This window comes from Lissotriton helveticus, chromosome 5_1, assembly GCF_964261635.1.
Source record: "Lissotriton helveticus chromosome 5_1, aLisHel1.1, whole genome shotgun sequence".
Taxonomy (NCBI): domain Eukaryota; kingdom Metazoa; phylum Chordata; class Amphibia; order Caudata; family Salamandridae; genus Lissotriton; species Lissotriton helveticus.
Genome location: NC_136065.1, coordinates 1,798,953,066 through 1,798,968,776, shown reverse-complemented (window position 1 = coordinate 1,798,968,776; position 15,711 = coordinate 1,798,953,066). Strand labels below are relative to the sequence as shown.

General features: G+C 41.1%; 1 protein-coding gene across 1 annotated transcript in view; it reads left to right on the top strand.

The window, feature by feature from the left end:
* MYO1D (myosin ID) overlaps positions 1–15,711 on the top strand; it is a 620,564-nt gene that overhangs the window by 254,399 nt on the left and 350,454 nt on the right. The window contains exons 5-8 of the mRNA XM_078645112.1: positions 1,438–1,491; positions 2,057–2,152; positions 3,128–3,244; positions 15,447–15,653. Of these exons, the coding sequence (XP_078501238.1) occupies positions 1,438–1,491; positions 2,057–2,152; positions 3,128–3,244; positions 15,447–15,653 (474 nt within the window). The remainder of the gene's footprint in view (positions 1–1,437; positions 1,492–2,056; positions 2,153–3,127; positions 3,245–15,446; positions 15,654–15,711) is intronic.

Here is a 15,711-nt window from a genome sequence, read left to right as displayed (position 1 = left end):
ACCATGCGACGAGGTGGTGGTACACTTGATGATATTCAGGAGAAAGCTGATGGTGATGTTTTACTGTAATGCATTCTGGACAGAGGGCACTTTGGGACACCCAAGAAGAATGTGTGACAGTCTTCAAGTGTGCAGACATGATTGCTTGAATGGTGCATTAACACAATGAAGATGCAAGACGAGGTAGATTTTTTCGGAGGGTCTTAAAGGGAAAAAAGTATTGATATAACTTTAATCACATACGTTTTAAAATACATACAAGAATCAAAGTTAAAGCAGATGGCAGCAGGGTTGTTGTGAAGCACCCATATTAGGTGGCCACAATTAATCTGGCAAGAGGTCTGCAGGGCTCCTGCAGTTGCCTCCATTTTACCAGAACCAAGTCAAACTAAATTGGATTGCATCCATGTGACAGTAGCAGAAAGACAATCTTTTTTAATGTATGCTGTGTAGTAGAGATGACACCACCAATGCTGTTAACTACTCAGGTTATCTGCATAGGGAAAAAACACCAACATAATGTTAGCAGGTGAGTGAGGTAAGGGGAGCAGCATAACTAATAAAGAGTGAGGCATTGGACCAACCCTATGGTACACCCTATGGGAAGTCCTGAACAACCACACATAAAGCAACGTGAAGTTTTATCTGCATCTTCACCCAGCCTGGTGAATAGTGGCATGATTTGTCTCCGAGCTCTACCATTCTTGGTGACCAGTAACACAAGATCGCTGTTAACTATGGGTTATGTTACGTTATAAGTTGCTTGGTGAGCGCACGTACACCAAGGGGTTTCATGGCGCTACTTGGAACATACCGGGACCGAAGGGGGAGATTATTTGTGAGCTCTCAGAAACAGCCAAGTTTTGAGCGATTTCCTGAATTTGAGTAGGTCTGTACAGGATGGTATCTCCAGAGGGAGTGCGTTCCATAGTCTAGTGGCCAAGTATGCGAACCGCCGTCCACCGTGTCGTTTCCGTTTAGAGGTAGGAGTGGTCAGTAGCTGGAGTTGCATTGTACGGAGGTTACGGGAAGGTGTGTACCTAGTTAGAAGGGTTTTGATACATTTAGGACTCTTGCCGTGTATTGATTTAAGGACCAAGCATCCCGTCTTGAATTCTGTCCTTTGAGATATTGGAAGCCAGTGTAGCTTCTTCAGTAGGGGTCTGGCAGATTGCCATCTAGGTTGTTGATGGATTAGTCTGGCCGCCTGGTTCTGGACCATTTAGAGCCTCTTAGTGAGGTAGAGTGGCAGTCGTAGGTAGATTGACTTAGCATAATTCCAGTATGGGTCCGGTATGTTATGCACAGGCGGTGTTTATAGAACCTTTTTAGCCACCAACAAGAGAAAAATGTTGTAGGTGTGGTGGAAAGACACATTATATGATGCACGTATGGGGACCAGCATTCTTCAACACCATGGCTTCTTTTCTTTTGCAGTCCAGAGTTCTGATCCAGCAGCCGGGAGAGAGGAGCTTCCATTCCTTCTATCAGGTGAGTTGCTGCTTCTTTGATGTATGTCTTGACTAATCATTGAATGTTACAATATTCCAACTTAGATGCCACATAAGGGGTAAAAACGCAGGAGTAATGTTGGGCTCCATGAGAGATGCCTGTATCCAATCAGTACATGAGATCGTCTGGTAATGGCCGAGTGCACGAAATGTCACTTTTATGGGTCAATATGAGTGATCGAACTATATTATTCAGTAAGATCATTATTTCCCAAGTGAAAAGTGGCTGCACTGTTTCAGTGCATGATCTTACTATTGGTCAGAATCCATGACTTCAGATCTACTAGGTTATTAGAGTTAATGATACACTCTAAATTATCTGATTGGGCTTTATAAGCACATAAGATCTAACTGTCCTGATTCAGCACACCTATCGATCAACTTTATGCTCTCTGAATCAGTACACGCTTTCCTCATCTCTGAGGTGGTACACAGCATTTAACCCTTGATTCAACACAAATATCCATCACCCTGAAACATGAGTACACTGACACCACATGCAGACTTTTCTTCTCTCCTTAACACCTTAGTTTTTTTTTGTACAGCTGCTCGTGGGTGGCTCGGAGCAGGTTCTGCGCTCCCTCCATCTCCAGAAGGAACTTTCCACGTACAACTATATCCGTGGCAGTGCCCAACTCAAGGTGAGTGCAAGGACTCAGCTGATACCTGCCCGGCTTAGTCGCTTATTAAAACCTGCACAACTTCTCCCCTTTGTCTGATTCCACTTCTGTTCTCCACTCAATCACATAATTGTCTTTCCTTTATTTGCTGTCACCTGTATCCTCCGCTGATTCCAGCACACCTTTTTCTGTTTTAGATTCCAGCACACTGGTGTCTCGCTAATTTGGAAAATATTTATTTTTCTGATTTCAGCACATCTTCATGAGCTCTGATTGCAGCACACCTCCGCCCCCTCTCGATTAAATGCACCCCTGTCTATTCTTCGATTCCAAACCGTCTTTGTCTCTTATTGCCGTACACCTCAGTTTTTTCTTTGATTCAGGGATTTCTGGGTCCTCCCTAATTCAAGATATCTGTGTCTTTCCTTATTCCGGCTCCCACTTGTAGTTTCCTGTTTGCAGCACACTTCTCTTTTCCTGACTCCAGTACACCTTTATCCTTTTCTGTTCTGATGCAGCACACATTTGTTTATCTCTGACTCCTGCAAATCTCTTCCCTTTGCTGGTTCCATTACACCTTTATCTTTTTCCTGATTGCAGTAAATATTTTTATAATTGCAGGCATGCTCCTTTGCCTTTCTTGATCTGAGGACACATTTGTATTATGCAGATACTAGCACATCATCTTTTTCTGGTTTCAATAAAGCCTCGTCTTATCCTAAATCCTGGAGTACCTTTTTCCTCTCTGACTCAGTACATTGCTCTATAGAGATCTCTCATTGTCGAAAATGGGACTGCATTTTTGTCTCTGGTCCATAGTGTCCGGTGAAGTGCCTGTCGCGTGTGTGTGTGATCAAAGTGTAACTAGTTATTTAAGTCTGTGGAGGGGGCAGGTTAAATCAGCTTCTGGGATGGTATTGTTCAGTGATCTTGGCAAGGTTTGTGCATTGAGGTTTGTAGATTTCGCTGCTGAGTTTTTTCATATTGTCTTTGCAGTCTTCCATCAATGATGGAACAGAGTTTAAAGCTGCTGCTGAGGCTATGAAGGTGATTGGTTTCAAGCCTGAGGAGATCCAGACCGTCTACAAGATCCTGGCCTCCATCCTGCACCTTGTGAGTGGGCTGCAAAGTCCTTTTCAGATGCAAAGAATTCGATTTTTGCAAGTAGGGCTTGAATAACATGCATTCAGCTAATACGATCAAATGTATTGCATTTAGTTGATGAAAGACTAAGTGTTCAGACTGCACACCATTGCATCCCCTGTCCGCCTATTGTTGCTGATGAGGGTACATTGATTTACAGAAGGAGATCGAGGAAAAAGGGACAAAATCACTATACTTTGTGTCTATACTAGGAATCATGCACAATCTGCAGGACAGCATTGCACTGGCTTCTGTTGGGCCCTTTAAGCCACTTTGTGATCCCTACAAGGGTAATTCAGACCGTGAACAGAGGCAGGTTTTTGATATACAAAGCAAAACACTTCCACAGCTGTTTTATATTTTTGCTCTTTCTGTTGATATTAGGGATAACACAGCTGCAGACTCGATTAGATAAGGTTTTTTATGAGTAGGATCTTTCAATCGTGCAGAAGTTTGTGCCATAGAGACATTCTAAACCTGTAGAAATTCACACTTTATGTAACCCATTGTTAGACTCTCTGCCATATTTACGGGTATAATCTATGGCAGTACAGCACCGACATTGTGCTCCCTTATGGGTCTCGATTGCTGTAGAATAAACCCCTGTAAGCAAGAAGATCCAATGTGGGTAATGATTGCCAGGAGTCTAGTCAGCAGACTCCTAGAAACTGACTGACTTGAGTACTGTGCCTTGTAAACACCCTGGCAAGGAAAAGTGAAACAGACAGGCCAGTGATAGATGTTCAGTACATGGGAACTGAACATCCCTACAATTAACACTACCTACCAACATCACCAACAAGATTACCAATTTAAATTACTGAGAGTAAACAACAAGGACCTCTGTAGTAAAGGTCCTCAGTATATGAAGACAGATGTTGCCTACACCTATCTATGCATGGGAAATTGATTTAAAAAAACGCTTAGAGTCCACAGATAAAAATTCTGTATTTGGGGAATGGACCAGAGGAAGAGCTGTGCTGACTGCCTATAATGTCCAGAATAAACCCACAATGTCTCAGTGCGTGGTCTCCATATTCAGTTTTTTTTTCACGCTGCTGGTTTTGGAAGCACTATTGAATGTTCTAAGTCGATGAACGTCGGAAGGACAAATTGAAGACAGTGACTAACATCATGATTGGAAAGCAACTACGCATCAAACACTGGGATGCCGAAAGAACCGTAACGAAGACCTGGGAAAACATGATTTTTCTAATTGAGCTTGAACCCCAGTAGGGTCATAAAAATGCATTGCTGGACGTCCGTTGTCCCAGGCTCTCTTCAGTTCTTTGTTTACCAGGAGAGATGAGAAGCAGTCCATTCAGATTCTGTCCAAAGTGTCACCACAAAGTAGCACAAAAGACATACACAAATTCTGTAGTCTGTGCCTGCCAAAGAAGCCTAAATCCAAAGGTTGCAAAGCTTGCAAATCTTTCCTAACTAGAACAATAAAAAAGTGCAGGAGAAATTAGACTGGCTACACAGCACCATTGTTCCTTTAAAACAGTTCTCATTAAATGGCATGGAACATTTAAATGATGAGGAAGGGAAAGAAGAAGCTAAGGGGAAGCAGCTAGGCTCCAATGCTCTGTTTGATTGGGACATCAAAGATATTATAAACCAAGTACTAGAAAAACTACTTATGCACTGAAGACTCTTACACCCACAATGCCTCAGACATACAGGGATTCTGGGTCAAAACGATTGGACTCAAAGACTGGTAAACAGCGGTTTATTTAAAAATGATTGGCAATCGATTTGGCATCAAAAGGCAAAAAAGACCTTGGCATGAAAGTTGAAAGATACCAAAGCAGAAAACATTTACACTCCGACCCAACTCAAAAGGGGGATTCAGATTGGACGAAGGTTAAAGGTAAAAAGCCTAAAGACGGAAGGAAACCAAATAACTCCTGCCCCCCCCCCCCCCCCCCAGCCCTGAGGAAAAAATCTACTCCTATGCACAACATCGAGTAGAGATCAAAAACTGTTGACTTCAAGATTGCAAAACAGCTGCTGTGCTTCAAATGAAAAAACAATTTGAAGGAAGCCTCATGGCACTCAAAGTTCCCACAAAAGCAGGCAATACAAGATTCAGGAAGAGAGGGCTACAACAGAAGAAAGGATTACCCCATAACCTGAACCAAGGTATGAGCCTCAAGATGATCTTTTTAGGGATGAGTTAGAGGTACCCCTAGAGGAAGAAAATCAGGTCAAAAATCTTTTCAGAATCTGCAGACATGATCACCTCAGGAGGAGGTTGACACGTTTCTATTTAGATCATGCACGCCGCATGATATCTCCTTGTGCTTTACATTTGTGAAATCTGCAGCAAATACATATGAACTGCAACTAGAGGAATAGACAACATTCTCCTTCCTTTAAGCAAGACATTCTGCCAAAACAGGGGAAGAATATGACATAACTCGTCCAGCATTTTCCTGAGGGATTTATGAAAAGAGCAAAGTCAGTAATCCTAGAGGGAAAAATATTTCTAATACTTGCCTAAAGCCAAAAGAACAATTGATGGGTTGAATGCTGAACAATGTCAAACACCCACCCCCAGACAGAGATCTGGGTCTAAATCCATCGTTATTTTTCTCAACACGCTAAACCAGCCTGGACCAAGCCATATGCAATACAGTCTTGACCCTGCGGCCTGTGGGAACAGTCCAGCCCGAACTGCTAGGCAAGGTCCTCCTAGGACTGGAACAAGCATCCTAGGACAGGTTTTGGGGTATCACCCCTCAACAGCCAGAGTAGCGTTAAGCCAGTGGCATGGTGAGCATGGACCCCATGTCTGGGCATCCTCGTCCTACTTGGGGTGACCAATGCAAAAAGAACAATTGATGGACGTAATTCTGAACAATGTCAAACACTCCCTTCCCGTCAGAGATCTGGGTCTAAAAACGTTGTTTTTTTTGCTACCACACCTAAACATTTTGAACCCAGCCATATTCAAATCAGTTTTTACCCTGCTTCCCATGAGAACAGTCCAGCCCGATCTGCCAGGTCAGGTCCTCCCTGGACCAGACGTGAGTCCCATGCACACTGTAACTTGAACCAAGCTGTATGTGGCTGATGAGCCCAGAACTATGGCGTAACTGATCCTGGATTGCTGGTGTTCCAGTTCAAGGAGGACTTGGCTTGGCATTTCAGGTGGACTGTTCCAATTGGAGCAGGGTCAAGACTGATTTGCATATAGCGGGGTCCAATCTGATGTGGCATGGCGTGCACAATAACCATGAAGTGGGATGCGGCCCGAGTGATTACCAGTGGCCGAGACTAATTCAAGCATTCCATCCATCACTGTTTTGTATGCTAATTGTGTCTCCCTAATTGGGACGGGTATGCGCAGACGTGGGTCCTGTGCACACTTTGTCACTTGAGCCAAGATGCACCCGGAAAATGAGCACATAACTAGCGTGAACCCAGTCCTGGGTTGCTTGTGTTCCAGTTCAGGGAGGAATTGGTAGTTCAGGCTGAACTGTTCTGATTGGAGCAGTATCCAGACTGATTTGCATATAGCTGGATTCAAACTGAGGTGGTTTGGTGTGCAGAATAATGATTGATTGGTATGTGACACAAGTGATTACCAGTGGCCGAGATTAATTCAAGCATACCATACATCACTGTTTTGTATGCTAACACTTGCCTAAAGTCATTCCTAGAACACAGCAAGCAGGCAGTTGTACAGAAACTAACTTGAGAAGGCACATTCCATGAGTCTACTTAATAGGGTCTGCAGATGAATCACTACAGCAAATTGAAAAATTGCAATAAGCTGACAACACCAAATAATATATGGGGACAGCACGTCTACCTTTCCAATAGCAGCATCAATTCCAAAGTAGTGAACCATCAGGCTGACGCGCCACATCTTCTCAGTGGCAGCTAGCCAGACTGCTGGCACATTCCTTTTGAGCCAGGGCAAAACGAAGAGGCCAGTGTCCATGAGGATGAGGCCAAACAACCAAATAACTTTCATGTAAAGCACACCCACCGTCAAACACTTGTATGTGTCGGACTGGAAATGTTTCAAAGGGAGCGGGAAAACAAGAGTTGCAATGCAGGTATTTCATAGAACTATAAAAGACACTTCCCAAAATCCCACCAAAGAGATAGAGGTGAGAAAAAGAACACCTCGAACAACTCAGAGAAAAAGCTGAGGGCCTCTTTAAAAAAGTGAGCAGCAAGAAGTATCATTGAGATGGGATTAACAAAGGGACTTATTTAGCGTTCTTCCTAATACCAAAAAAGGCATAATCTACAACCAATCACGGTTCTGAAATTTTAAACAGGTTCATCAAACCTCAGAAATTCGAAATGGCAACACTTTAAGAAATCAAATTCTAGTAGATGTAGATTACATAGTGACCATCAATTTAAAGGGCACCTACTTGCATATTCCCTTTATCAGTAGTCCTAGAAAATGCTTCAGGTGCGTGATGGGTGTAATCACTGGAATAAAACTGGTGCCAAGAATGCTTGTAAAATTCTAGGAAGTGCAGTGCTATTAAGGCGACTTGTTTCATACCATGCCAGAAGAGCATACATCATGTGCTGTACTGTTCACCCTGGAATTATCAAGCACTGGGAGTAATCATTAATAGGTTCTGTACAGCTGAAAAGTAATTGTGAAAATGTTAGGGATGACGATGGCTTCCATTCCACTCGTTGTTTTGGCCAGATTTATGAAGTATACAGGAAACCAATCTTGAAGTAGAAGTAATTTATTCTCAGGAGAAAACAGCTTGTACAACCACCAAGCTAGGAATGCCATGAGATCTGAGCAACTACCACATACAGAATGTAGAACATACAAAAGAAACATAACAATTCCAATGATGCAATCTTAAAGGGCTACTACACACCTTCCCCCTTAAAAAAAACAACAAAAAAAAACAAACAAAAAAAGAAAATTAATGAATAAAATCACGTAACTTACCAGGAGTATGTTTGACATGAGAACTTTTCCTTAAGGGAACATCACTAGGTTGTACATTCAACTTATCCACATTGTAGTTGGGAGCATGACTATTAGAACCACATTGTTGAGTAAGATTGTCACACATAACATCAGATCCTAAAGACTCTTGCCCAGAAGAATCCAATACATTTGAAAAGAACTCATCGTTATTCCTAGTTGAACTTTGTAAATCACCCCCAAACATTTCCAAAAGAGCCGGATAAGAATTACCATTAGACTCAGATGAAGAGAGTAGAGAACTCATTTTCGAATTAGTAGCTCTGCACAAAGAAACCCTCCGAAAGTTCCACACTTTACCACCTTCTACCCTAACAGCTTTGCTGAAAACTTCTGTAACTTTACAAGGATCAGACCATTTGTTCTACCTAGAACCAGAAGTTCTTCCAAATTTGACTCTCACCAGGTCACCAACTTTAATCCCTGATCTATGATCACTTAAACGACCAGAAGAACACCTCATCTTTTCCTGATATTTCAAAACCTTATCTCTAATCTTGGAAGGATCGACATAAGATTCACAAGGAATCTTCAACTTCATCCACCAAGGTAACAGCTTCGAACCAGGTTTCCTACCTTTTAACAGTTCAAACGGGGATACACCTGTAACTGAGTTAGGCGAAGTGCGGTACGATAGAAGAGATGCAGGAAGAGTTTTTTTCCAATCTAACTTGCTTTGTAAATGTAAATGTAAATGTAAATGTAAATGTACAGGAATTTATATAGCGCAAATCACCAAGCGGTTTCTAAGCGCTTGCTTAGGGAACCCGTCCTGGTATTCCCCTGTGAGATAACCCCGGCAGGGTATCCACAAGGTGAAAGCCAGGCATCCCGCCGCGAGGGGCCGTTGTGGAGATTAAGCAAGCTATTGCCCAGAGTCGCAGAGTGTGAACCCGTGAATCGAGAAGGCACCGGAGCGAGAATTGTCGAGTCCATGGACATTTTTTTTTTTTAGGACTCAAGACCCTGCCGAGCCGGGAATTGAACCCTGGTCCCAGGCTGACCTCTGCTTCCAGGTCTGCCGCCTCTAACCAGTGAGCCACACTTCTCCACTCCGCTTTTAACAGCTAGTTGGATGGATTCCTTAATAACTCTATTGAAGCGCTCCGTTTGACCATTGGCCTGAGGATTGTAATTAGACACCCTTTTGTGTACTACACCACACCTATCAAGGAAAGAAGAAAACTCACTACTAATAAATTGTGGACCATTATCTGATACTAACTCAGCTGGAATCCCCTCCCTACAAAATATCTCATCAAGAAAATCAACTACCTGAGAAGAACCAACTTTGTCCACTACTTTCAACTCTGGCCATTTAGAGAAGTAATCTATCAATACCAAGATGAAAACAGACTTATTATCTGATAAAATCAAGAGGACCAATTGTATCAATCCCAAGTTTTTCCAAGGACACATAGTATACTCAATAGGAGAAATATCCATTTTCGCAGCCAAAAGTTTAACTGACTTATCACTATTGGCACAAGGAGAACATGAACTGACCCATTTGTCAACCATCCTATCAATACCAGGCCACCAGTAGAATTCGCGGATTCTTCTTTTAGTGTTAGACATGCCCATGTGGCCTTCATGTGCCATAAAAATTATTTTTTCTCTCAAATCACAAGGAGGAACTATCTTATCTCCTCTAGTTACAAAACCCTGATCAAACATGAGTTCCTCTTTTATTTTACTAAAAGACAAAACATCACCAGAAAGTTTTCTTTCTTCAGGCCACCCATGTTTCAAAAAGTCCACCACATTGGACAGGCAAACATCCTTACACATGGCATCTCTCCAATCAGTTTCTGAGATAACACTGGAAGACATATTACACTTTACATCATTAACATCAATGGTTAAAACCACATCAACCTCCCGAGGAATATTGGCAATTACTCCTGAAACAGCACAAGGCAATCTAGACATGCAATCTGCATGAACATTTAGGCGGCCAGGCACATATTCCACTATGCATTGAAATTCCTGTAGTTTGGCAGCTAAGCGTGCCAAACGTGCTGTCAAAGTACGACCACCACCAGCAGCTAACATGTTTATCAAAGGTTTATGGTCAGTTCGCAAACGAAATTTCGTTCCCCAAAGAAACTGCCTAAAATGTTCGACCGCCCAAGTGCAAGCTAAAAGTTCCTTCTCAATGGTGGAATAATTGAACTCTGCACCCCGAAGAGTCCGAGATGCATAGGAAACCACATATTCCTCACCCATATTCTTTTGCATTAGCACAGAACCAAGACCAACATTACTTGCATCAACACACACAATGCATTCTTTACCCAAATCAAAAGGTCTTAAAAAAGGAGCATTTACAATCTCTTTCTTGAGTAATTCAAAAGCAATCTGTTGTTCATTGTTCCAAACAAATTTTGCGTCTTTTTTTAACAGTAACCTTAGGGGATAAACCTTAGAAGAGTAATCTTGTAAAAATTTACTATAAAACTCCGTAAGGCCCAAAAATGACACCAATTGTTCTTTACTACTAGGTGCTGGTGCCTTAGTAACGCTCTGAATATGATTATGTTTGGGTTTTTTGCCTTGAGCAGAAATTTCATGTCCCAAGTATTCTACCGTGCTCTGTCTAAATTTACATTTGGAAAATTTCAAAGTCAAACCTTTTTCTTGAACAGATCTTAGTACTTTATCCAGGTTCTTGTCATGATCTTCAAAATTTTTACCATATATTAAAATATCATCTTGAAAGGCTATGGCGTTATCACACCCCTCCAAGACATCTTTCATAAGTCTTTGAAATACAGACGCCGCACTGGCTAAACCAAATGGCATGCGTCAAAATTGAAACATGCCCTCTGGTGTTATAAAAGTGGTGAGAAACTTAGAATCTTCATGTAGTAGCACTTGGTGATAAGCACTAGCCAAGTCTAAGGTTGAAAAGACACAAGCTCCAGAAAGTGTAGAAATCAGTTCATGAATATGGGGTAGCGGATGTCTATCAACCCAAATTTCACTGTTCAAACTGCGGAGGTCAACACATAGACGAAGTTCGCCGTTGCTTTTAATAGATAAAACTACTGGAGAAACCCAGGGAGAGGACTCAGTTGGTTCAATAATTCCTCTAGTCACTAAGTCCAACAACATAGTTTCAATTTGTCTCGGTATGCTAAAGGTACATTTCTAACTTTGTCGAACTGGTGTCGCACTTTCCTTTAAAATAATTTTGTGTTTGAAATTTACAAATTCCCCAGGGGTGTCAGAAAAAATGTTAGGAAACTTGCTTTTAATCTGGACAGTGAACTCATCATCAGCAGGAGGTACTAAATAAACTGGTGGAGAAGCATTGGGATCCAATTTAATTCCCAATTCGTGTTGATGTGGCCAACTTAGGATAGAAGCTCCTTTGGATGCAATATAGATTTTGCCTTTAACGTTCCTATGTTTAAATTTAATATCAGCCCACATGAAACCAACCAGATCAATTTTCTGACCAGTATATCCTCCCGGTCGAACATCCGATGGGAGTAAATTTGATGAATTCCTGTACTTGTTAAAAATATCTCTGCCAATTATACTGTACCAGGCACAAGAGTCTATAAGCATAGAAATTTCTATACCATTTATTAATATTTTATCTTTAGGAAAACCTTTGCATTTAGTGTCACCAACACATAATAAAGTATTGATTTCCTGAATTTCCTCAAAATTTTCATACTCTGAATCAGTTAGTAAGTTTACTTTTTGTGGTGATCTACACATTTTACTAAAATGGCCTGGCTTTTTGCATTTTATACAAATTTTATTCCATGCTGGACAACCTCTGTAATTGCCAACATGATCATTTCCTCCACACCTGTAACAAATCACCTGGGATTTCTTGCCCGTGAATTTGTTATCCCTACCAAAATACTCCTTTTTAGTTTGAGTGAAAGGAAACTTTTTTTGATTGTGAACATCCTTTACTAAAGCAACCTCTGGCATTATTACCTTATTCTTGACATCTTGGCCTCTAATCTCACTAACAAAGAGTTCAGATTGTTCAATACCTTTAGCTATATTTAATACAGCATTAAGAGAGGATTCAGTTCCCATCCATAAACGTTCTTGTATCTTTTTACTCTTGGTCTTCATCATAATTTGATCTCTTAATACCTGTTCGAAATTAATTGTTTCAAAAGCACAAGAACCTGCTAAAGTTCGTAATGCGGCCACATAGTTTTCAATAGACTCATCGTCTTTCTGTGCCCTAGAATAAAACTTAAATCTCTCCATCACTGTGTTGATTTTCCTTCCAAACCTAGTAGCTTATTGTTTTATTACGACCTCAAAAATGTTAAAATCACCTGCACCCTCAATGGGAGGTAAATTTTCTAACTCCTTAAGACCTGCACCTCCTAAACAATTTTTTAATAGTGCTAACTTTCTTTTGGGAGAACACCCATCTTCTTCCACTACATCCACATAGGCTAGAAATGTGGCATACCACAGGTCCCACTCCACCTTAGGATCCCCAGCAGTAGGTAAAAAATGCGAAGGAGAGGCAATATTATTCGACATTTCAAATAAATAACACTAAACTAAACGTAGAGAGTTGTACAATAAAGAAGAAATAAAATAATGAATTAACAAAATAAAAGTAGTCACCGTGGTCGATTTCGTTTCTTCAAATAAGTTCTAAAAGTTTGATGCAAAAGAAACAACATTGCAGCAGTTCGTTAGATGTAAACGTTCGTTGTGCGTAGAAGTGCTGATAAAAAAATAGAAATTCAATTAATTGTCACACGTAGCGTATTGTAGCATAGCGTTCATCGAAGAAAGAGAACAAAAAAAAGAAACAAAATGGCAGCTACGTTACGTCGAAGCGTGTGATACTTTGACCTCTGTGTGACGCATTGGACGCCTTGACGAACGTCGTGCAGAATGTTGACACAGAGAATTCGCTCAGCCGTCAACAAGAACTCTGAGGCTCAGCCGTCAACAAGAACTCTGAGGCTCGCTCACCATAACGCCACGGAACTTCAGGTCAAGTTAAAAAAATGCAGAGCGTCCCACGGTATGAAAAATCAAAGGCTTTTCTTTTATTTTGAAAGTTTCATTAACACAGCCCTTGCTACTCTTCCAAAGAAACAACACACAAGCTGAGGCTAGCCTTGTGAAAATTAATTCTGCCAAAATCAAATACGAAGTGGCTTACAAAATAATGTCGGGGATGACAAAATTAATTAAAACAATGGAAATACACTGCCGCAGGTGCGATCAAAGCACAGAATTAATTACTGCCGCTGGTGCGATCGTTTTACACATAAGAAAATAGTAAAAAAAAATACCTTTAAAATGCGTGAACGCTGTTTCTCGAGTTTAAAAAAAAAATAATACTTCCTTCAAAGAGTGAGTCCTTCTTCAAAAGATCCCGATCGTCGCCAATTTATGAAGTATACAGGAAACCAATCTTGAAGTAGAAGTAATTTATTCTCAGGAGAAAACAGCTTGTACAACCACCAAGATAGGAATGCCAGGAGATCTGAGCAACTCCCACATACAGAATGTAGAACATACAAAAGAAACATAACAATTCCAATGATGCAATCTTAAAGGGATACTACAGTTACATATGAGACGGAAACAATAATACAATAATGGCTGTCAAATCAATGGTCGCAGGTGTAGGGGGATAGCAATAATCTAGTGGACAAGGAGGTTGAAGGAAAAATTTAAACAGTGGATAACCCAAACATGATAAAAGGCAGGGATTTGAAAAATCCAACCTCAACACGATTTATCACAAAGGAGACATCACACTCAGGTGGGATTTTCCCCTGGGAAATCTCAGAATCGGAGTACAGAAGCAGTCAAAAGAAATGCATGTGTTGGAACTGGAGACTATTTCTGGCACCAACGTTTTGCATACACAGGTAGCAGGAGAGTTAGTGCAAATACAAACAGACAACACAACAACTATGTTCTATCTCCAAAAACAGTGGGTCACAAATTCAAACATACTGTCAAGGCTAGTACAAGATATCTGGATGTGGCAATTCAAGGACACATCAAGAACATCCAGATATTCCCATTAAATTTACCAAGAGAACAAACTGTAGAAGAAGAGAGACTCCGCAGACACAAAGGAGAATGAAAACTGGATCAAGGTGCTCTAAACACAATTTTCCAGACTCGGGTAGTGTCAGACATAAACCTTTTTGCTACATGCACAAACACAAGATGCCAAAACGTCTACATTTACGTTTCCTCATGACCAATTGTAGGGAAAAGCACTGTTGACAAATTGGTCATGGTTCTTTCAATAGTTTTTTCCACAATACCCCTAATTTCACGAGTAATCAATATATGTTGTGGGGCCCAATATTTGGTGCAACTCACTAATAGCATTTTTAGGAAATCCAGTTGATCCAACACTGATATTCTTATACCATTTTTATAAGCTAATATCCAGTTTTTTTTAATGATGACACTACTGGTGCTGCTAGGATTGTCGGGTTCCTCAGCGCCAGCAAATGTGAATAAACTTGCATTAAGCGTCATGTTACTGCTATTATCAGGGCTGGTTGCCTTTTTAGCTCCCAAATTTTGCTTAGGTTTTTTTTTAGGACACTGCACTCCAGTCCTGGCTTAAAGCCGAACAAATCACCAATATATTTTTGCAGCATTAACCTCTTTTCAATTCACATGACATGCATCATCCAGCCATCGAGTGATTGTGCACTTTGAAGTATCTTTTCAGTGGCTGCTAAAGGTGTTAGGGATTTAATTCTGGTTTGCACTGAATAGTGTGTGCTGAATTAAAGCCGAGCTTTCCCCGTTGCTACTTCCCCGGCTTATCTTCCTGAATCTGCCTCCATTATTGAGTACTTGATCATTATGTAATTCTAGAAATTGATTAAATTATCACAAGTGCATTGCCAGTAAAGTGAATTTCATTGATATGGGCCTCTACACTAAAGACATCAAGTGTGAAATGTTCTACCTTGTTGAAGATTTTGAACCTAAAAGGATGTAATGAAAGCAGAAGTTGGTATATTCAATTCCCCATGGACTTGATGAAGTACCCAATGGATGTATAGAACCATAGAATGTATGAAGCTCAGTGTTGATTGAAGTAGTTAGATGATGTACTGTGCTCTCGTTTTAAAGGATATTGGTGGTGTGGACTTCAGGTATGGGACATGCAGAACTGGTAAATGTTTTTTTCTTCTGCAGGGTAACCTGAAGTTTGTTGTAGATGGCGACGGGCCGCCGATGATCGAGAACGGGAAGGTGGTCTCGGTGATAGCGGACCTGCTCTCTACCAAGTCAGAGCTGGTAGAAAAAGCCCTTCTCTTCCGTACAGTGGCCACTGGGCGAGATGTGATTGACAAGCAGCACACAGATAAGGAAGCCACCTATGGAAGGGATGCATTTGCAAAGGTAAGGAAGTCAAGGGCTGAACCTCCTCAATGTTAGTTTACTTCAGATGATGAAATGT